The sequence below is a fragment of the Ascaphus truei genome, chromosome 7, assembly GCF_040206685.1.
Source record: "Ascaphus truei isolate aAscTru1 chromosome 7, aAscTru1.hap1, whole genome shotgun sequence".
Lineage (NCBI taxonomy): Eukaryota > Metazoa > Chordata > Amphibia > Anura > Ascaphidae > Ascaphus > Ascaphus truei.
This window is the reverse complement of record NC_134489.1, coordinates 15,320,755-15,344,399: the sequence shown is the minus strand read 5'-3', so window position 1 is coordinate 15,344,399 and position 23,645 is coordinate 15,320,755. Positions and strand designations below refer to the sequence as shown.

The 23,645-nt window shown below is 43.0% G+C and overlaps 1 protein-coding gene across 2 annotated transcripts in view; it reads left to right on the top strand.

Moving 5' to 3' along the window:
- LOC142498733 (cytochrome P450 2G1-like) overlaps nucleotides 1-23,645 on the top strand; it is a 74,154-nt gene that overhangs the window by 8,708 nt on the left and 41,801 nt on the right. For both annotated transcript variants that reach the window (XM_075607071.1, XM_075607069.1), the window contains exon 2: nucleotides 15,542-15,704. In XM_075607071.1, the coding sequence (XP_075463186.1) occupies nucleotides 15,542-15,704 (163 nt within the window). The remainder of the gene's footprint in view (nucleotides 1-15,541; nucleotides 15,705-23,645) is intronic.

Sequence of the window (23,645 nt, the reverse complement as noted above, 5' to 3'; positions counted from 1 at the left end):
CTGAGGAAACAACCCTGTATGTAAAAAAAATAAACATGTCCTATACATTAAATACATCAATCCCCCCCCCCCCAACACATACAATACAATAATGTGCAAAATAACTATTATCCAGATAGGGAAAATAGATTATTTGCCCATTATTAAACACATTAACAAGCATAATAAAATAAATAAAGCTCTACTGACCTCATCAATAAGAAGCCCCCTCGCCAGCAAATTCGGTGTCCTCCGTTGCCAACAAAATACATAGTCAATACATTGAAATTACATTCAGATATCAATTAACCCCTTAATCACCTTATCGGATAATAACCGCAAAGGTAATTAAGGGGTTAAGCCACACTGGCCCGATACCCACCTTTCACCCATTCATTTGTACAGTGGCTTCATCATGCAAATATATATATGCAAATATATATGTCATTCCCCAGAATCCCTTGCTGTAGTGTAAGTGCTGTGTGATAATGGTGAAAGGCGGGGTTGCAGACCTGCCTAAGACATGCAGATGAGCATACAGTTGTATTTACATTTGTATATATATATATATATTCATGTAGAGGTATCAGTACCGTGTTAGACGAGCTTCAATAATCAAAAAATAAATAGATGATACCGTTCTGTGGCTAAGAAATGCTTTTATTTGTGCGAGCTTTCGAGATACACTCATCTCTAAATCCGGCGATGTTGTATCTGGTCACATCTGGTCACATCTTTTGCACTGAATCATATACACTATATTCGTGGATGTGCAGCTGTATGATCCTTTAACATTGAATGTTCTATGGTTTTGACTGGCTGTGGGATCTTGGCAAATTTGTTTGCAGAGTTTGCAGCGTTTGTTGTTGCGCGGTTTTGTGCCATTATCCATGTCTTTAAAATCGTTGTGAAGTTTTCTGCTGACTAATTTCTGTTTGAGGTTTGGTGGTTGCCGGAATGCAAGAATGGGTGGTTTGGGAAAGATTTCTTTTAATGTAGCATCTTCTGTCAGCATGGGTTGCAGATCTTTGATTATTTTTCGTATACCCTCTAGGGTAGGGTTGTATGTGGTCACTAGTGTATGCTTGTGGTAGGTTCTTTCTGTCTCTATTGTAGCAGGTATTCTCGTGGGGCTTTTAGTGCAGATGTAATAGTTTTGGCAATGGTTTTTGGTTTGTATCCCTTCTGTCTGAACGATTCGGTCAGGGTTGTGAGATGCCTGTTTCTGTGTATATGATTCAGTGCAACAGATGTGACCAAGGTTGCTACATTGGGGAAACCAGTCAAAAACTACAAGGAGGAATGAATATGCACAGACACTCTATACTCCATCACGAAGAAGGAAGATACTGCTCACCTGTGGGACATCACTTCTCACAACCAGATCATTCCATAAATGATTTAAAAATCAAAATCCTCAATGGAATGTTTAAACGCACCCAAGAACGGAAAACATTTGAACTCAGACTGATAAGACTCTTTGACACCAAAACCAAAGGACTTAATGCGGACATGGGTTTTCTCACACCCTATCAAAATTGTTTTTAATTATCCTGCTTGCCTCTATTCTTATCCACACTTTCTCTCCCCCCCAGCATTCCTCCCCCTCCCCACCTTTCTTTGTCACTGTCCCCTGGCTTCAAACACTTAACACCCTACCTTATCCATAGTACATATCTGGTTTTTTTTCCCCCTCTCTCTACACTGTTTTAGCCATTGAATCCTTTGTATATCAGTATTGCTTGACCTGAAGAAGAGAGGATAACTCTTGAAAGCTTGTCCTATGACATAAATTGTTAGTCCAATAAAAAAGGTATCACCTAATACTGAAGAACTCATTTATTCTGCACTATCGCAACTGGACTAACACGGCTATTTTCTGCTATATATATATATATATATATATATATATATATATATATATATATATATATATATATATATATATATATATATATATATATATATATATAATATACACATGATGAACCAATATACAAAGAAATGTTTAAGGGTTAACAAAAACATGCACAAATAAAAATACCACTTCTCCATATCAGCCACAGTAAAACAAAATCCTATTTCCTAATCAAATCATTCTCATCTTCAATCAAAAGCATCAAATGCCAATCAAAACATTGAATTTACATTGTATACATGATGCATAAAATCTGTGCACTATGTACACTCTGCCAATCAATGTTAACAATAAAATATTCCAAACAAAATACCATGAAATCCAAACAAGTATACTATTTAAACCAAGCAAAGCAACATAAATAAATGACCATTAATTAATCAAATCCCAAAACAATTAAAATACCATTAAAATCAATTACTTTTACTTTTACAATCACTTAACTATTGTAATCGTTAAAAGGACTAAAACTAATCCACTATAAAAAAAACAAGCATCACCCTGACCTAAAGTACAGCATACAACACCAAAAATTACATCTATCTAATGTAAAATTACATTACACACATTTAAGCATGTGACAAAAAGAAAAAAGTGACAAAAAGAAAAAAAAGAAAAGAGGTTGGGGCGCTCCCTATTTGTATAGGCTTGTGATGCTGCCTGTGTGGTAGTGTGTAACCAAAGAAAGGGTAGTGTATACTTGCCCTTGTTGTTTTCTGCAGCTGGACCAGTAGAGAAGATAAAGCCCGGAATCTTCTTATAGTTGCAGTGGAGATGGAGGGTTGGTCAGCGAAGCAATGAATGGCTTTCTCACCCTCCTAGTGGAGGCAGTATGTGAGTTGCTTCTCTCCCGGGTGCCCAAATTGAAAGAAAAAGGGCCGAACTCGGTGAGTGAGCAAATAAGATTTATTGGGTACAAAAAACAAAATAACACTCACGATACAGCTTTGAAAACAGCCCAGCATCAGCCCGATCGTCCGGTATTGTTCCTCTCACCAGTGTGGCTCCCGTGGTCGCGTCCGACGGCGGGACCGGACCCTCCACTAGGAGGGTGAGAAAGCCATTCATTCAAGGCACTGCAATGGGCACGAGTTTTTCATTGCTTCTGGCAGCATTCCGTGAAGGAAAGACTGCACACTAGACTCTGCTAACCAGCCCCATTATCCCTTTTAACCCCAGACCAACAGCAGGCTATACAAACACACAGAAGCCCTGCTAGTCATTCACATATAGCACATATTTTGCATCTGCCCACAAATAGCTCAATAAACCACACAATTTTATTTAAGAATTTTATTTAAGAATTTTTCTCTTTTTAAAATATTTTTAATATCAATCATTTTAAAGGAAAACTTTTTTACTCTCTATTGTACTGTTTGGCTACCAAAACACTAATTCCGTGTTCCATATCTTCTTATCTCTATGTTTGAGCAAAATCCCGTGCGCTGACCAACCCTCCATCTCCACACATTTAAGCATATCAGCATAGCAAAATACATTTTAAATACAGCAAAACAAGCATTTCCAACAAAATCATTTCTTACCCTGTATGTATATATCGATCTAGACATACATACATACATACATACATACATACATACATACATACATACATACATACATACAGTGGCAAGAAATGATCTGTAAAAAAAAATATATCACATGTAAAAAAAAAAAATTTTGTTGACTTACCATTACTTTACCAACTCAAGACTCCCGTTGAACAGCTTACTGTCAAACCAATCCACGCACAGGAACCCATAAAATAATAAACCATAACAATCCAGGGGTCTGTGTCTTCTTTTTGTAATCCATTTAGTCTGTGGTGTCTTCATCTGTATTCTTTTTCCACTCTCTTCCGGGGTCTTCTTCTCTTCTGAAGGGTCATGATGTAAATACTTAGCGCTATACATGAACTTTTGTAGCTTAAGCTACTGTAACCTATGTAGAACAAAAGGAAAAAAAGCAGTGCTAAACACTAACCTAATATAAATGAGTTCATTACAAATATACAGTGATAACAAACTTAATAGTGCTAATGGAGGAAGGTAATGAGTCCAATATAGATATACTTAGGTTCAGCAGCTAGAGTCCAGGAGAGAGTTCCACGTCCCTCCCAATGGGAGCAAAGATTAAAAGATGTTCTCCGGTGCGTTGTCTCAAGTATATTCGTTTTAGTCCAAAATTAAAATAAGAGAAGATAGCAATGTATCAACACAGGTTAATTAACCCTTAAAGTTCATACATTTTAATTCAATTTTGCATAGCTTATTTTGTAGTTCTTTTCCTATCCGGAGTGTCAGAGGCTAATCTAGACGGGCTGGGTCTCCAATACATATAGAGTTGCAATGGAAATAGAAGATAGAAAAGATCATGGCACAATAAATGTATTACAATAACTAGATTAAGAACAATATTGCACTTACAGCCAGTATCATCAAAAACAGCGTTTCTGGATAGCTTCTCAGCGTGTGCTAGTAACTCTTTGCTTTGATGGTAATGTTGTTCACATATAGTATAGTCCATGATCCCCTTCCGCTGTGTGTCCGCTGTACCTGTCACCTCCGATTTCCTTGAGGGGTGACACTGCACTTCTCCTTCTCCCCTGTACCTTGCACACGGTCAGGGGTGCCGGGAGGAGATATTACAGCAGCAGTGTCTCATTCCCACTCGTATTCACATACAAGTAACTGCAGGGCCAGCAGCCAATAGCTTCACCAGAGGGGAAACCTCACCACACATCACACATACGCTCTATTTACCTACCAGACTTTGATTCCACTTTACGTTCCTCCCTCTCTTTTTTCAGCTCTGCTACAGACCCTGACAACCTGGTCAGGAACTACAACTCTGCCATATCCTCCTCTCTTGATCTACATGCCCTGCTTTCTCTCTGCCGTCCTCGCCCTTCTAACCCCAGACCCTTGCTAAATTCCCACACGCGCATGCTGCGTTCCTCCACTCGTTCCTCTGAACGCCTCTGGAGGAAATCTCATACTCTCGCAGACTTTCTTCACTACAAATTTATGCTATCCTGTTTCAACTCTGCCCTCTCGCAAGCTAAGCAAGCCTACTTTTCTTCACTAATCAACACACACAAGTCTAACCCACACCGACTGTTCTCTGTCTTTGATGCTCTACTCAAACCACCCACAGCTACCTCTTCTTCCTCCATCTCCGCCCAGGACTTTGCTGACTATTTTAAAGAAAAGGTGGAATCCATACATCAGAACATCCCCTCTGTTTCTTCCTCCCATCCTACACCTCTTCCTAACTCTCCTCCTGCCTTCCTTGACACTTTTTCCACTGTCTCAGAGGATGTGTCACTGTTGATCTCCTCTTTCCCCTCTACCACTTGCTCTCTTGACCCCATTCCCTCCCATCTCCTAAAACCTCTTGGTCCTACTATAATCCCTACCCATACACACATTTTTAACTCCTCCCTCTGCTCTAGTACCTTCCCATCCTCCTTCAAACATGCAACAGTTATACCATTACTCAAAAACAGCAAGTTTGACCCTTCCTGTCCTTCTAACTATCGACCTGTCTCCCTCCTGCCTTTTGCCTCCAAACTCCTCGAACGTCGTGTATTTTCTTGCTCCATTTTCTCAACACCTATTCTCTCCTAGACCTTCTACAATCTGGCTTCCGCACTGCTCACTCCACGGAAAAAGCCCTCACAAAAATAACGCATGACCTCCATGCTGCCAAAGACAGAGGTCATTACACTCTGCTCATATTACTCAACATCTCGACCGCATTTGACAACGTGGACCACCCTCTTCTCCTTCGCATTCTCCATACTCCTGGTACTCGTAACAAAGCTCTATCCTGGATCTCATCTTACATCTCCCATCGTACTTTCAGTGTCTCTTCTGCTAACAACTCCTCCTCCTCTATTGATCTCTCTGTGGGGGTACCCCAGGGCTCTGTCCTGGGACCTCTTCTATTTTCTCTGTACACATTCTCCCTAGGGGAACTAATAACATCTCTTGGGTTTAAATATCACCTCTATGCTGACGACACACAAATTTACTTTTCAACACCCGACCTTACACCTGCTGTACAAAACAAAGTTTCTGAATGTCTCTCTGCTATATCATCCTGGTTTGCCCTCTGCTGCCTTAAACTCAACATGGCAAAAACAGAGCTCCTCATACTTCCTCCCAAATCTGGCCCTACTACCTCCTTCCACATTACTGTTGGAAGTACGATCATTCACCCAGTAGCCCAAGCACGCTGCTTAGGGGGTTACACTCGACACATCTCTCACATTCTCCTCTCACATTCAAAACGTTTCTAAAACCTGTCGATTTTTCCTCCGTAATATCACAAAGATACGCACATTCCTCTGTTGTTCGACTGCTAAAACTCTGACTCAGGCCCTCATTCACTCCCGTCTTGATTACTGTAACCTCCTGCTATCCGGCCTTCCTGCCTCTCACCTGTCTCCCCTGCAATCTATCCTAAACGCTGCTGCCAGAATCACTCTACTCTTTCCTAAAATTGTCTCAGCGTCTCACCTTCTGAAATCCCTCTCCTGGCTTCCGATCAAATCCCGTATCACACACTCAATTCTCCTCCTCACTTTTAAAGCTTTACACTCTTCTGCCCCTCCTTACACCTCAGCCCTAATTTCTCGTTATGCACCATCCCGACTCTTGTGTTCCTCTCAAAGATGTCTTCTTCCTACCCCCTTTGTATCTAAAGCCCTCTCCCGCCTTAAATCTTTCTCACTTACTGCCCCACACCTCTGGAATGCCCTTCCCCTCAATACCCGACATGCACCCTCTCTATCCACCTTTAAGACCCACCTTAAGACACACTTGCTTAAAGAAGCGTATGAATAGCACTGTGGATTATACTGGACACATGATACATATAGCTTGGCCCCCTGCAGACGCACTTACCAGAACTCCCTCCTACTGTCTCTGTACGTTCTCCCTACCTACCAATTAGACTGTAAGCTCCTTGGAGCAGGGACTCATTTTCCTTAATGTTACTTTTATGTCTAAAGCACTTACAGTATTCCCATGACCTCTTATTTATATTATCTGTTATTTATTTGATTACCACGTGTATTACTACTGTGAAGCTCTATGTACATTAATGGCGCTATATAAATAAAGACATACAATACAATACTGGTCACTAATACCCTAGCCCAGAGACACTAATTGATAGATATACGTAACATCTTTCACAACAGTGGTAAAAGGGCTCTAATCTAAGGTGAGTGCATTTTGGATATTAGATCATTTAGGTGTATGAACTACTTATGTACCAATATTAGAGATTAACTATTGCCGGTCATGGTGAGAACTGCAGTGATACAACACCACTTTCCGAGACCGCTAATACAGAACGGAACTACAAATTTCTCAATAGGAAGGGTGGCCACACTAACATTAGTGTGTGGAGAACCACAATCAAATTCATTCGATCCCTGGCCATGTGTAAGGTGGTGAGTTTTTGCTGGTACTACATCATGCATCTATAACACACTACCGAGGTAACGATCTAAGGGTGTATGCAGCATGTGTGGGCTCATTTATAAGTCAGTTCGTACAGATGCAGCGGACGTTATTTGAACAAATCACGTGTTTATCGCGGTTGCTTTGTTTGAATTTCATGGATTGTGTGCAATTAAATGCAATGAAATGAATGAATTGTAATGTGTACAGTACTGTGCTACTGTGCCATTTTCAGGGGTTTAAAAACCAGAACACTAAAATGCCATTTTCTGCACTCGCGTCTAAAGGCGGTACTGTTGGAAGAAATCACGCACCATCACATGGGTATTCCGAGGTATACACCGCGTGAAGTGTTCGAATAATGGCTGCTGCATCTGTATAAACCCTGCAGTGAGCGAAATGTAAGTTCACCCGAATAGTAGGGGCATTCAGTGTACTCCACGATACCTCTTGAGCCCACTAGTTAAACGGACTAATATATATACACTGGCGACACACTTTATTCGAGCTTGGCTAGTCCCACGAATTCGGGTATACCCGGGTGTATTGAGGTTTGTGACTGTTTTCTGCCCGAGTGCATTGAGTTATTTTCCAAGCAGGGATTGAAGCATTTTATTCCCGCTGGCTGCAATACTGCACAGTATATATATATATACTGCATTACAATTCATGAATTTATGCCATCTGGTAGACACGCGAAGCATTGCAGCCTATTAAATCCTAATCATTATCATTTAACAGATCAGCCGCCCATCAGCCAGGCATGAACCCAGGCTGGGAAGGCAAATGCAACGGGGCTTGTCAGAGGTGAGGAGTGGCGCATTCCAGGTATCTGCCAGGTACATACCGGGTATTTGCTCGAATAAAGTGTGTCGGTGCAGTATGTGTATATATATATATATGTATATATATATATACACACCCTACAGTGAATGTACACCCTACAAGTTCATTGCAATTAACGGAGCTACACAATGTACTTTATTGCACCATAAGCACTCCTTTATTAGATAATATGATTATATGGTACATATACACATTGTATACTTACCTATGCAGCTCTAGAAGAACGGATCTATTGGAACTTGAAGGTTATACTGCAACTTTGCTTATTTTCTCTCTAATACTACACTGATGTAACCCACAGCGGAATTACTCTTAGTTTAAGACTAGATACAATCTTACACATATGTATCAACAATGAGTGTGGTTTACGCTTGGATTACTAAGCATCTACAGTTTTAGAAAACCAGACATTTGTCTAGAGTTATAATAGGGTTTCTATTGGATGTATGGAGCTTATTTTATCTCCTTGATCTCAATTTGCTAATCACTCAAATTTATTGCTGCTACAAATAGCAAACTACCAACAGCTGTAGTGACTGAGGGGTAATTGTGTGAAACGATATCATACAAAGGTGCTTTTATCAAAACACCAGTTTATGTCTCTTTATGTGTTTAAGGTGTTTCTATACCCCAAATTATTTTAAGTTTGTTTAATAAAAATATATTTTTAATTACTCCATTCTTTCAACCAGTGGTAAGGGGTTAATTACTGTTTATTCAGATACTTTATCTACATCACCGTTGTCTATCTCTGATGTGATCAGTCTCATCTTGGCTATATACTATATCTACACTATAGGTCGAGTGCACTATAAGTGGTTCTTTCTTGTGGTGTTGCTGCAGGTCTTGCAGCAATTACCCCACTACTGTGTTTGCTATTGTGTACTACAACTGTAGTGCACCCCTATTATTTTGACAGGTGAGCGGGTGTGTTTTCTATACTGTTCATATCGATTTTTAGATTGCCCATTCATTATTTATTATGGTAATCCTTGCCCCCATTGTGAGCATAGTTTACCACAGTGACAGTGGATTTATTGGCTACTGTTTCATGTATTGTACTGTGATGTAAATGTTATTTTATTGTGCATTTTGTTTTTAAAATAAATGGGCAAATGTGCTATTATCCATTTGGCTACTAGTGCTTTTGCCCATTTGTATGTATGGTGATGTGAGTTGAATGATTGGTGTAGTTGCCCCGGGGGCAGTTAGGCCTCCTGTGTGGGTAGCAGGGGTGGTTAACTCTGTAATTACCATAGCAGTTAATATCCGCTAAGGTGATTAAGTAGTAAGTGGTTAGTAGTTGGTTTTTTATTTTAATGTTGCTGCCCACGAAAGACACGGAGGACCAGAGGGCTGAAGATGAGGACTAGGACAGTCTTCATTCTGGCAAGATTAAGTGCAACTTTAATTTACTATATGCTGGCGTAGAGGAGGGGGTGGGGTTTGTTGGGTGGCCATTGTTTGCCAATGTAGCTATCTGTAAGCAGTTGAGCGCATAGATTTTCACAGTGACAGTGACAATCAATGGATTAAATGGCTAGAGGTTTTTTTTATAGTAATGTTTTCTTTATATTATTGTATTGCACTGTAATGATTATTTGAATGGGCAAAAGTGCTATTAGCCACCTTTGGCAAATAGCACTTTTACCCATTTCTGAATGGTGATGTTGGTTGTTGAGAGGGTGGGTGAAGGGAGAAGTTTCCCGGGGAGGGTGGTTAGGCCTCGTGGTGATGGTTAACCCCTTCCTTACCTTAATGGTTGTAACCACTAAAAGGTAAGGGAGGGGTTAATCTCTCCCAGGAGGCCTAAACACCCTCCCCGGGGCAACTATAAAGATATTATTTGGCCCGTGGTGTGTGTTAGGCTTACTGGGTTGGCACTGGGAGTTGTTAACCCCTTCATTATCTTAGCAGTAGTAACCGCTAAGGTAATGAAGGGTTAACTCCTCACGCAAACCTCCCAAATGGCCCGACCACCCACCACAGGGTAACAACAACCTTCACCCACACCCTCTACCACAAACAGGTATTTAACTATTTCATTACCTTAGGTGTTAGGCACTAAGTTAGGGTGACAAGATGTCCCAGTTTTGCCGGGGCAGTCCGGTTTTTTTCGGCCCTATCCCGGTTGCCGGTCCATCCCGGAAATGTCCCGAATTTTCTCCTGGCCCCGTTTTTGTAGTTGTGTATGCGACTCGGCGATAGTGCACGGGGGCTGCGGCGAGGATTGTTAAGTATTTTATGAATGCCAGGGCTGAACATGCCAGGCAACAGGAGATTGGTGGAGGATGCCGGGGGCGGAGCTTTAGAATGCCGGGCATCAGGGGATTGGATGAAGGTAGGAGGATGCCGGGGGGCGGGGCTTTTGCTCTCCCTGGCTTTCCTCCCCCGACACTCTGGTCCTCCCTCTGGCTTTCTGGTACTCCCTGTCACGATGGACGCACTTATTAACAAATTTATATTTTGTGGATCCCAATTGAGCAAAACCAGTTGAGCAAAATAAACTGAGATTTATTCCCTTCATCAGCAAACACACGACAACTGCAGAATACACTTAATAATTACACTTACTGGTATAGGAACAGAGGATAATGTCCAGAAAGGTGCAAAGCATCAGAAGATTGTCTTTTAAAATGTAGTCCTTTTGCAAGGGCAAAAATTGCCAGCCCTTCTTTGAATGTGCAATGTCTTTTCTGGTTCATTGGGGTTAAGCAGATAACCCCCCAGCAACACAGTGTCCTAACGCACAGTTTTGTCCTTGGTTCCGATGTAATAAGACTCATTGCGTTCCAAGAATGTGCTGCTGCTCTTATTCGCTATTAGAAGCGTGTTGGAAATCCGCTCACATGGTATAATGAAAAACGAAAGCCCACTGGGATAGCCTGTGTGGCATGTATATAGGGTTTGAGAGCCTATCTCCAACATACCCACCCAATCCGCCTCGTGGGAAAGTTCTCATTCCCCAATCCCCTACTACACCGACACACTTTATTCGAGCAAATACCCGGTATGTACCTGGCAGATACCTGGAATGCGCCGCTCCTCACCTCTGACAAGCCCCGTTGCATTTGCCTTCCCAGCCTGGGTTCATGCCTGGCTTATGGGCGGCTGATCTGTTAAATGATAATGATTAGGATTTAATAGGCTGCAATGCTTTGCGTGTCTACCAGATGGCATAAATTCATGAATTGTAATGCAGTATATATATATATGTACTGTGCAGTATTGCAGCCAACGGGAATAAAATGCTTCAATCCCTGCCGGAAAATAACTCAATGCACTCGGGCAGAAAACAGTCACAAACCTCAATACACCCGGGTATACCCGAATTCGTGGGACTAGCCGAGCTCGAATAAAGTGTGTCGCCAGTGTACTTGCCCACAGTTTGGAGAGTGGGCACTCTAGGCCACCTTGGCTACTTAGCATAGATAAACTCCCCTCTTTACCTGGCCTCTCTCAGGCTGGAAGGGAAACTCAGGGGGTGATCTAGCCCAGATGGGTCAACAGGATTTCCTATTTAGCATCCATCTGGCCAATTCACACCCACCTGACTCAGGGTCTTTGATATGCAACACTTTCAGAGACTCACAGGCATGGGCCCAGCATGTTACCTTTGAAGCTTGCATAGAAAAGTGACCCAGCTCATAGGTGTTAAAACATTTGGTTCTTGTGTGCATTTTAATGACAGGAGAAAAAAAAACCTTCCTCCTGCTTGTCTCTTTTAAAACCTGCAGTAAAAATACACTTTATTGATCATACATGTTCCCATTATCTCACAATTATATTTTAACATATGTGTGTGCTTGGGATGTACTATACTGCAAGCACATACAATCCTGCAAAATGGGGACAACAAGGGACAGAGGGAAAAATAAGACATGTACAGTGCATGAAAAATTAACCCCTTCATCCCCAATACGAAATAGGGGTAACCAGCTGAGCAGATAAAAGATAAAAAACAGATAAAAAAATATTTGGCCTAGCCATTTTTTGATCCACTTGTCCCTTTACCTACTTGTTCCACTCAGTGTAAATACAAAGTATTTAGTTTATCTTTTCTTCTTTTCTATGCGCTCACCATCTCGTCAAGAAATCTGTAACCAGCTGAGCACACTGCCTTTATTAATGCGCTGATTATGCCCATTTTCGCCACACTCCCTGTGTGAGGGCACTCTCTGGCCCTCCCTCTGGCTCCCGTCACCCCAGCTCACCCTCCCTCCGGCACCCGACTCGCTATCCCCCCGGCACCCCGGCTCGCTCTCCCCCCCACACTCTCCCCTCCCAGAGCCCGCTCACGGCACTTCCTGTGCCTGCTGCGTGTGTGCCACAGTCTACCGCCTCCGCCAAAGCCACATGGTGGAGGGGGAGGAGAGATGGCAGAGGCAGGATGATGATGATGATGATTTTTCCTGTGCTGCCCAATTTAGTTAAATATAGATGGGGGGGGTCTTTTAAAAATGTATTGGCGGGGGTCTTTTTAATATATATTGGCGGGGGTCTTTTTATTATGTATTGTGGGGTGGGGGGATTTTGGTATGTATTTTGTGGGGGGATTGAGTGAGTGGGATAATTGACGGAAGGTAGGGGCGAGTGAGAGGGGGAGTGAGTGAGGAAAAGAGGGAGTAAGGCACAGGGGAGATAAATACATGCAAGGCGGAAGGGGAGGAGTGAGTGAGACGAGGGGAGAGAGAAATTCATGGGTAGAGGGTTGGAAATAGAGGGGGCTCGTGTGGTGTGAAATTAACCTAAGGCCGCACTTATAGTGCCGGCGACGCTGACGTCACGCTGCGGTCGCTGGAAAAATCAAATTGAAGTGACTTCCAGCGATTGCAACCAAGACGTCGCGGCGTCCTGTCGCTCCTACTATAAGCGCACGCGATGGTGTCAATACATTTGTTTTGACGCGATGTCGCCAGCACTATTAGTGTGGCCTAATATGTGTCAGCCAGATAGGGGTTTGCCAAGATTTTTCTAAATACTTCAAGGGTTCCTCCAAACAAAAATTTGGGAACAGCTGGTTTAGTCCAGCGGTGCGCAAGGGGGGGCACGAGATTCGATGTGGGGAGTGCGGGGGTTACAGAGGCGCTGCGCACGCTTCCCGAAGGCATTTAAATTAATGCCGTGGGAGCTGCAGGGCCTCTGTAACCCTTACTTACCTTGATTCAGACACTCCTGGTGTGCGTCGCCATGGCAAAGAAGCGTCAAATGACGCAGCGGGGTCATGTGATGTCACGTTGCCATGACAACGTGACGTCATGACACCAGGGCATCTGAATCAAGGTAAGTAGGGGGGGTCACGAGGATAGGGGGCCAGACGGCAAGGGGGCGCAGGGAAAAAAGTTCCGCCTCCCTGGTCTAGTCTATCTTCTTAATCCACCTCCTAGCAGAGCTAATAAGTACTGAAAGTAGCAACATACAGTCATGTGAAAAAGAAAGTACACCCTCTTTGAATTCCATGGTTTTACATATCAGGACATAATAACAATTATCTGTTTCTTAGCAGGTCTAAAAATTAGGTAAATACAACCTCAGATGAACAACAACACATGACATATTACACCGTGTCATGATTTATTTAACAAAAATAAAGCCAACATGGAGAAGTGCAAGGCAGGGTGATGTCACGCATGCTCGGAACTGTGGGCGGGGGGAGAGGGAACCAGAGCCACCCTGTACTACAGGCCTGCACAACACGTGGCCCCTCACTAGGCGGCCCGCGGCGGCTTTCCCCCTCCACCTCCCTCCCGAGTCTGCTCACCCCATCCGCCTACCCCCTGAGTCCGCTCTCCGCCTTCCCCCTCTCCCCCAAGTCTGGCGCCCCCCCAAGTCTCTTCTCCTCCCCACCCCCCGAGTCAACTCTCCGCCTTCCCCCCCAAGTCTGGCCTCGCCCCGAGTCCGCTTTCCCCCATGAGCCCGCTCGCAGGACTGCTGGGTAGGAGCACGCTTTAGCAGTGAGGCACTTCCGTGCCTTCTTCTTGCTAGAGCGAGCGAGGTAGGCATATGGGGGGGTGGGTGATTTGAGGTGCGTTCAGGGGGGGTGATTTGAGGTGCAGGGACGGTGATGTGAGGTGCAGGGGAGAGAGATGTGAGATGCAGGGGGGGAGAGTGATGTGAGATGCAGGGGGGAGAGTGATGTGAGGAGCTGTGAAGAGGAGGAAAGGAGCTCTGAAATGGGGGGAAACAGATGTGCAGGGGGGGAATGGAGCTGTGACCGGTGGGGGACCGCAGTTGTGAATGAGGTGGGGGGAACAGAGCTGTGAACAGGGGGACAGAGCTGTACAGGGGAACAGAGGTGTGAACGGGGGGTGGAACCCAGCTGTGAAGGGGGGGGGAGCAGAGTGAATGGGGGGAGGGGAAATGGGGCTGTGCACAGGGGAGGGGAGCGGAGACAGAGGGGGAGCAGAAAAATTAAATCCCTGGCAACGCCGTTATATCAGCTAGTCCTCTATAAACACAAACACACAATGCAGGGCCCACCTCTGTATACAGAAACACACAATGCAGGGCCCACCTCTGTATACAGAAACACACACTTCAGGGTCCACTTCTGTATACAGAAACACACACTTTAGGGCCCACCTCTGTATACAGAAACACACACTGCAGCCAGGGTTGTCACCTTCTATTGAAGGCTAACCCGGAGATAACAACATTTTTTAGATCTTTTTATTATATATTTATCTTGCCTTTGTCTGTATCCTCCCCTCCAAATTCCATCAACATGGCTACACGACGTCAGGCAATGCACATTGCCATAACAACAAGCTCCGTGACGTCACGCGGCATCAAGTTGACATGACAACGGGATGCATTATAGTGACGAGGCATCACGTGATGCCATATTGTCATGGCAAAATGTCACCGCCTGACGTTAGTGTCTCGTTGTCATGGTAACGGGGGGCGTGACGTGATGTACATTGTTTTATAAATAATTTTTTTAAGTGTCCCGGTTTTTCATTTTGAAAATCTGGTCACCCTACCTATGTACCCTTTCAGTGAAGAACTTCCTCAGGTTGTCCATGAGCCACCCACACTCCAGCTTGACATCTTGAATTCATTAATTTTCCTTTCGACCATCTTTCTTTCAACTAAAGTGACACGTCTTAGCTGGTTTAACCTAACCTTCTCATGTCAAACTTGGCATTAGGTTTATTACATATGATGTTGATGCTAAAACATAAGCTAATAAGTCACTAAATATATGTTAGAGATTATTTTATAACTGGGATAGCAGAAAGAGACTGAAGAATGTATAACCCTGTTTTGTTTGCATGAATCTTTAAAATATTTAACTTTTTAAACATGTTTACACATATTGCAGCTTAGAGAGAGATATGGTGATGTTTACACACTATACCTGGGTCAGAGGAGAGCGGTGGTGCTGTGTGGCTACGATGTAGTAAAGGAAGCCCTCGTCGATAATGGAGTGGAATTCGGGGCGAGAGGTCGTCTGCCTGTCATAGATTTATACTTTAAAGGTCATGGTAAGTGAACTATCATAAACTAAATTCACAGCAGTTACCCCATAAACTTAAATTGGATCACCCTCTTACAGACATCTTCCTGCATAGACTTCAATAGGATTACCCTCTTACACATAGTTGCCCCATATACTTCAATGGGATCATCTTTTACCTACATACACTATTTCCATAGACTTTAATAGGATCATCCTCTTACACACATCAGCTGCCTCCAAAAACTTCAATATTTTCACCTTATTAAACACATCAGCTGCCTTCAAAGCTTTCAATAGGGTTATCGTCTTATAAAGAGATTTGTCAAAATTCAGTCCGCATATTTTTGCTCAAATATTTAAATATCTTCGTGAACAAGCAAAATACAGTATCTGTTTGAATAATTTGTTATTCAAAATTGAGAGAGGAAAAGACTGTTCTATGCTAGAGTCCCAAGTTGCTTGTATGCCACCCCAACTACACTTTTACAGAACACGTACAAAAACACCTGTGCAGAAAAATGAGCACAGCTGAAATGCCTGGGGTATATGCTCATTGCATTCTCTCTACACAAAGTTTTAAACTTTGTTGGCGCAAACCTTAGTGTCAAAAGCAGGAATCATTTGCTGAAGTTAGGTAATCCAAACTTTTGGGACTAATTTTTTAATAAACGCCATAATTGCCATGAATACAATTTCAGGTAAATTATACACTCATCAGCTGCCCCATAAACTTCAATAGGATCACCCTCTTGCACATGTCTTCTGCCTACATTGACTTCAATAGTATTATCTTCTTAAAATTGTGCAATCCCTCACTGGCCTGTTGGATCTTTTAGGGGCCTCAGAATTGGCAAGTGGTTGCAATCAATTGTTTTCTTTACCCTTATTCCACCATATCCTTCTCAATGAAGCAATAAAGCTGGCTAGTTGGTGACATCAAACAAGGGAGTAACCAAATGAAAATCAAACCCCTACCAGTTCCCCGAGTCTAATGCTAAAAAATACATGAAAAATACTTGTCAGATTTACTTGGATGATCCCTTCTTTTGAATACAATTCATCCATTACACATTCAGGTAATCAAAGACTGCATGTATTAAAAAAATATATACTGTCACTGACTGGAATGGAATATATGTGTACCATCCAGAACTCACCAGTTAACCTAATGCTGGAGAACTGCATGCACCTGCAGCCTAATTAAGCAGGATTCCTGAGAGACTGCAGGTTTAAAAAAAAAAAAAAAAAAAAATGCAGGAAGTGATACAGAGGGAGAGAGACTATTTTCCCTAAGGATCCTTGAGAAAGTCACTTAGAATGATGAAACGCATTGGACGTCATCACGTAGCAGCGCAGCAACGCAGCGACACGGGCACGTCTTGTGCGAAGCAACCAGGATCACTTGTTACTTCACATCTGGGGATAGAGGCACCGTCTTCATATATACATCCGGTGCCGCTGTAAAGACTCAGATGCAGGAAGCCTCATCTCAAACTGAGGTCTGACACGTGGGAAGTGATTTTGTGCCACAGCAGGGAATTGATTTTTCAGCATCAGAACAACAGCAGTTTAACCGGAATGCACACTGAGGAGGTCTATTCCGTGTTTCAACAGATGTGTAATGGGTATTCCCCCACCCAATCACAAATAGGGTCTCCTAGGGGAAATGCTACTCTGGTTACAAGGCATAATAGTGTGGCGCACCTGCTGGCTTACAGGACTCCTGAGTCTCCCGCTTGATGGTATTATGGGGAAGGTCAGGACAGGCTTCTGGGGACATACCCAGTACGTACTCACGGTGACAGCACCTCCATCTATTGCAGGCCCCAGGATATGGGGTGGAATCCCTGGAATAGAACGTCCCACTCAGGGATGAGAGATTCCAGTCTCACAACCGCTTCTTTATAAATCAGGAACACTTTATTTCCTCTGCAGCACACTGTACTGCATACGCATTCACAGCAGTAGTTCTCAGGATAACCCTGGCCTTTCACTCCCAGTCAGGGCCCTGGAAGCAAGCAGGCCTAGCTCTTCCACTCCCCCTATCAGAGTAGTGGGAACAGTCTACCAGCCTCTCCCAGAGGGAGGGCCTCAAGCCTGCCAGGTCCCTGACAGCTCGGTTAGGTAAGACTCCGCTCCTCTCAGGGTAGGAGCAACTGACTCAATACAGGAAATGCAGATCATTAAGACAGATACAACAAGAGCCCGCCCCTGTCCCTTATTGGACACAGGCCTGACTGCACTGCTTTCTCTGCCTCACTGATCTGCAGTGAGTGGGGAGAACGCATCTTAACTCCTGGCAAACCTGCCCTTACCAGGGATTATTGCACAGAAGGAGGACAGAATAATAGCCCAAACCTACCAGGGCTATAGATGTAATAGGTCTGTCACCAGCAAACCAACATCACCATTGAGAAGGGACATTCTCTAGTGGGTGTTTACTGTTCGTTACTGGGCTATCATCAGCCATATGGACTGTCATTGACATTCACCACTGTTGGCCTTTTTTCCCCATATTATCTTGCTTGCTTGCTCCACATCCCCTTCCATATGTCACTTGCTTATTGCTGCTATCTGCTTGTACTAGACATATTATTGCTTTTTAATCACACCAGTTTACTACTAGTCTTTTTGACTACTCTGGTTATTTAATAAAATTTACACATATTGATTTTTCAACTATACGGAACTGGCGCTTCTTTTTCTTCTGTTTTCTGTTTTACATTTGGTCAGGCTTGACCACACAGATGCTTCGCCTATTCAGTACAGACTGACCCTATGCTATAATCAATTGTGCTCACATTATTCACTTGCTACTTCTTTAATCTTATTTAATCTTTCACTCACTAGCGCTACTAATTGTTTCTGTGTGTGTATATGTGTGTGTGTATATATATATATATATATATATATATATATATAATGGAAATATTACTGTATGCTCATTTGCATGTTTTACATACAAAGGAAAAACTAGGGGAGCGAAAATACCTAAGAAAAAATAAATAAAACTACCATAGTAGAACAATAGAACTGCAATTGGCATTACAGTGAGGCATTTTAAAGTGAGGGTTTTAAGTGATAAATACAGTTAGACTACAGTTAATATAATATATATATATATATATATATATATATATATATATATATATATATATATATATATATATATATATATATACTCACTTTCTTCATGCAAGACCAATAACCAATAACCTCAGCTGATATGACATGGATCTAATTACATTCTATTCACAGGTATGTTCCTGATGTTGAAACCCTGTGTATAAGACTGAGTTTGGCCTTGTAGAATTGATATAAGTATGTTCCTGATGGTGAAACCCTGTGTATAAGACTGAATTTGGCCTTGTAGAATTGATATAAGTTAGAATGTTTGAATGTAAAAAGAATGTTTTTTTTTTTCCCCTCTTAACTCTGTGCTGTTAATTGACCAAATGGAACAAGCTGACTGATTGGGGAGGGGGAGGGTCATGTGACTGTTTTAGCTGTATAATACCAACACCTACTGTATCCTGCAATCTGCAGGAACTGCAATTGGCATTAGATAGTGAGTCATTTAAAGTGAGGTTTTTAAGTGATAAATACAGTTAGACTACAGTGTGACTGGGGACTGGATCTACTGCAAACTCTTTTACTCAAGACAACAAACGGTAAGCTATTCAGATCACACTATGATCCCATGCTTGCAAACCTGCATACTTTAACCCCCCACCCCTTTACAACTTCTTTCACTGCAGCCTCTCCCAAAACTGACTGCACAATACACTGAAACCCTGAACTGACTCTAGCATTGCAATGCAGCAAAACACTTGACAAGGTACAGGCTCACCCCTGCTCTTAGTCTGCACACACTCACTTTGCTCACAACAGCTCCTTGCAGCACTGCCTACCTCTGGCATCATGAACCTGCTATTTATTTTAACATTTTTCTTTCTCCTGGCCTCATGGAGATGTTACTCCCTCTATTCACTACAAACTCCTCCATCCTGGCCCACACCCAACATCACCATACACCCTGGACTACTCAAAAGCCTTGCACTTGAATGTTGGTGGAGAACTCTAAAAACCAGCACACCAACCACTGCTCACTCTAATCGCAAACACCACAAATTTAAAACTTGCAAACAACCCAAATTTCTACTCATACTATTACTCTCTTTAGCAGGTGATATTGAAACTAACCCAGGTCCTCCCATTTCAACTCTGTCCCATGCCCCTGAGAATTCCACCTTTAAATTCCAAAAAGGGCTATCTGTCGCCCATATAAACATCCGGAGCCTGCTGCCCAAACTGGACGAACTAAGGGCATGGTGCCTTATGCATAAACCCAAAGCCATCGTTCTTACAGAAACATGGCTATCCCCTAAAACCCCTGATGCAAATATCGCCATTCAGGGATACTCCATTTTTAGGAGAGATAGGTCAAAGAGAGGAGGAGGGGTGTTATTTTATATTGCAGACACCTTACAATTTACACTGTTAAATTGCCCACCAAGTCCACCCTCTTTTGAAACTCTAGTTGGCAAAATCTGCCTCCCCTTTTCTAAGCCCATCTTGCTTGCTGACATCTACCGCCCCCTAAAGCCCCTCTACAATCCTTGACTGATATCACCCAATTTCTTGGCTCCATTTACTCTCTGAATGATAAGAGTGAGCTGCTAGTTCTTGGGGATTTCAATTTCAATTGGCTTGACCCTAAAAACCACAAAATCCAGATACAACTCAAGTCACTTAACCTATCGCAACTCATTTCCCAACCCACAAGGATAAACCTGAAATCGCATAACCATTCCTAGCTAGACTGGATTCTCTCCTCAAACCCCAGCAGAATCCAATCCTCTGGCATCCTTCCTGATATTTTCAGTGACCATGCAATAGTGTACTGTGTAAGGAAAATCAAACCGCCCCATTCAAGCCCTAAAGTTCTCCTCACTAGAACATTTAAAAACTTTAACCCACAACAGTTTCTGGATGACCTTACCAACTGCCCATGGCACAGAATCGATTTAATTTCCGACCCCGATTCTGCGCTCGACTATTTCCAATCCGAGTTCTTAAAACTCTGCGATACCCGTGATCCACTACGCAAAATAAGGGTACGGGGGGCCCACCTTCCATGGCTTACACCTGACCTTATAGCACTCTACCAGTTCAGGGATGCCTTGTGGAAAAGCTACAAAGTAACTGGCACTACCAAGGATCTCAATCACTACAGATGCATGCGGAACATGTGCACAAGGCAAACAAGGCATGCAAAAGCACAATATTACTCTGAAAATCTCCACCAGAATACATCAAACCCAGCTAACTTCTGGAAGGTTATCAACAATATATTCCAGCCTCCTAACCATCAACAACCAAGTAATATCACTAAGGGGGATATTACTCTGACAAGCGCCACTGACATTGCAAATGCATTCAATGATTACTTTGTGGGGTGTGCCACTAACTTATTAGCGAAACGCAGCACAAACCCCAAACATGAATCTCATCCTGGGAGTATCCCTACAGTCCCAACCCCTCCCAACACTGCCCACAATTTTCAATTTAGCCCAGTATCTGAAGAGGAGATTACACAAGTGCTCCTCAAACTAAAACTAAGCAGCCAATGTGGACCCGACTTACTACAATCTAGGTTCCTACGACTTGGTGCCCCAGCCATTGCCAAACCAATTGCGTCCATAGTCAACTCTATCCTGTCTGCAGGCCATATCCCTAAGACCTGGAAAACTGCCAGAGTTGTCCCAATCTTCAAAAGTGGGGACAAAAACACTGTCTCAAACTACAGGCCAATCTCACTTCTCCCAATTCTATCCAAAGTTATGGAAAAATGTGTCCACTCCCAATTAAGCAATTTATACACCAAGACAAATTTCCCTAGCCAATTCCAGTCTGGGTTTCATCCCAAACACTCCACCATAACTACCCTGCTAAAAGTTTGCAATGAAATCCAGTGTGGAATGGAATGGGGACAACTCACTGGTGCAGTATTCCTAGATTTTGCAAAGGCTTTTGACACAGTTGATCATGTTATCCTGCTTAACAAACTCCAGAGCTCTGGAATAGGGAAACATGCTTTAAACTGGTTTCAGTCCTACCTATCAGGAAGATCCCAACATGTGTCCATCTCAGGCTCTAACTCCAACCCCCTGGATATCACCTGTGGTGTCCCGCAAGGCTCTGTTCTGGGGCCCCTACTCTTCTCAGTGTTCATTAATGATCTTCCCACAGCTTGTAAGGAAGCCTCAATACACATGTATGCAGATGACACAATCCTATATGCACACAGTCATAGCCTCTCTGACCTTCAACACATACTTCAGTCTGACTTTTGAGACTCGAAAACTGGATTTCCCAAAACAAACTGTTTTTAAACACTGACAAGACTGTAACAATGGTATTTGGGACCAAGACTAAATTTGTAAAGCTTTCAGTGACTGAGCTCCTGATTAGAACCAACGCTAACACCACCCTAACACCTGTCACTAGTTTTAAATACCTGGGCTTATGGTTTGACTCCCACTTAACATTCGGGATGCACATTGATACCCTGACAACCAAGACCTATGCCAAACTAGGGGTACTTTACAGGAACAAATCCTCCCTAAGTCTCCTGGTCAGAAAGCGTATCGCACAGCAGATGCTAATGCCAATTATTGACTATGGAGACATAGTATATGGCTCGGCTCCTCAAACCCACCTTAGCAAACTTGACACCCTCTACAATTCAATTTGTCATTTTGTTCTCCAATGCAACTACAACACACATCACTGCGAAATGCTCAAAGAACTAGATTGGTCATCACTAGAGTCTAGGCGCAAAGTTCACCTTTCCTGTCTCACCCTCAAATACTTTCTGGGCAATCTACCCAGCTACCTGAACAAGCTCCTCACCCCTACCACATGCAGCACCTATCACCTGAGATCAGACTCCAAAAGATTATTCATGGTCCCAAGACTCAACAAAGTATCCGGACGTTCCTCCTTCTCCTTCCGTGCACCCCAAAACTGGAACAACCTACCAGAGACTCTCACATCCACCACCAGCTTAAGTTCTTTCAAATCTAAGGCTGTCTCACATTTTAATCTGGTCTGTAACTGTTTCATACGCTCATAATATATATTTTCTTTGACTGTGCACACAATGTCTTGTATATAATGTATACCTTGTTCATTTATGTAACTGTACTTGTAACCATGTATTATTTGTCTTAACTCTGTGCCCAGGACATACTTGAAAACGAGAGGTAACTCTCAATGTATTACTTCCTGGTAAAATATTTTATAAATAAATAAATAAATAATAGTGCATTATTGTTAAAACAAAACACAGTGTAGTTGGAAAACGCTCAATACGGCTATGGTAACACACTAAATGGTATCAGCAATGTCCAATAGAAAAAATGGGAGCAAAAATAGGAGGTAGTAATCTCTGAAGAGAAACACAGAGCCCAGATAAAAAGTAACAAAAATTATTTATCCAACATCAATAAAATTGGAGGCTTACAGGATTCCAATAGGATAACAGCATAGGTTGTGGGGTACAGGTGGTATCCGAGTAGCGATCTCAGGGTCCCGTCACACCGCCGCTGCAGCCGCAAGTCTCCATTCTGCGTCTCTACCAGGAGCCGGTACGTCACTTCCGGTGTCTCCACCGATTGAAGTTGATGTCACGGAAATTCCCAGCAGGCTCTCTCCCTCTAGATCAGGCCTGCACAACATACGGCCCGCGATGAGATTAAAAAATAAATAAATGAACTTTAAAAAAAAAAAACATTTGTCGGCGATTCCCCGCGGTCCCGGGGGTGATGTGAGGTGCATTGAGGTGAGATGCATTGAGGTGAGGTGCATTGAGGTGAGGTGCAGGGGAGGTGAGGTACAGGGGAGGTGAGGTACAGGAAGGGTGATGTGAGGTACAGGAAGGGTGATGTGAGGTGCAGGGGGT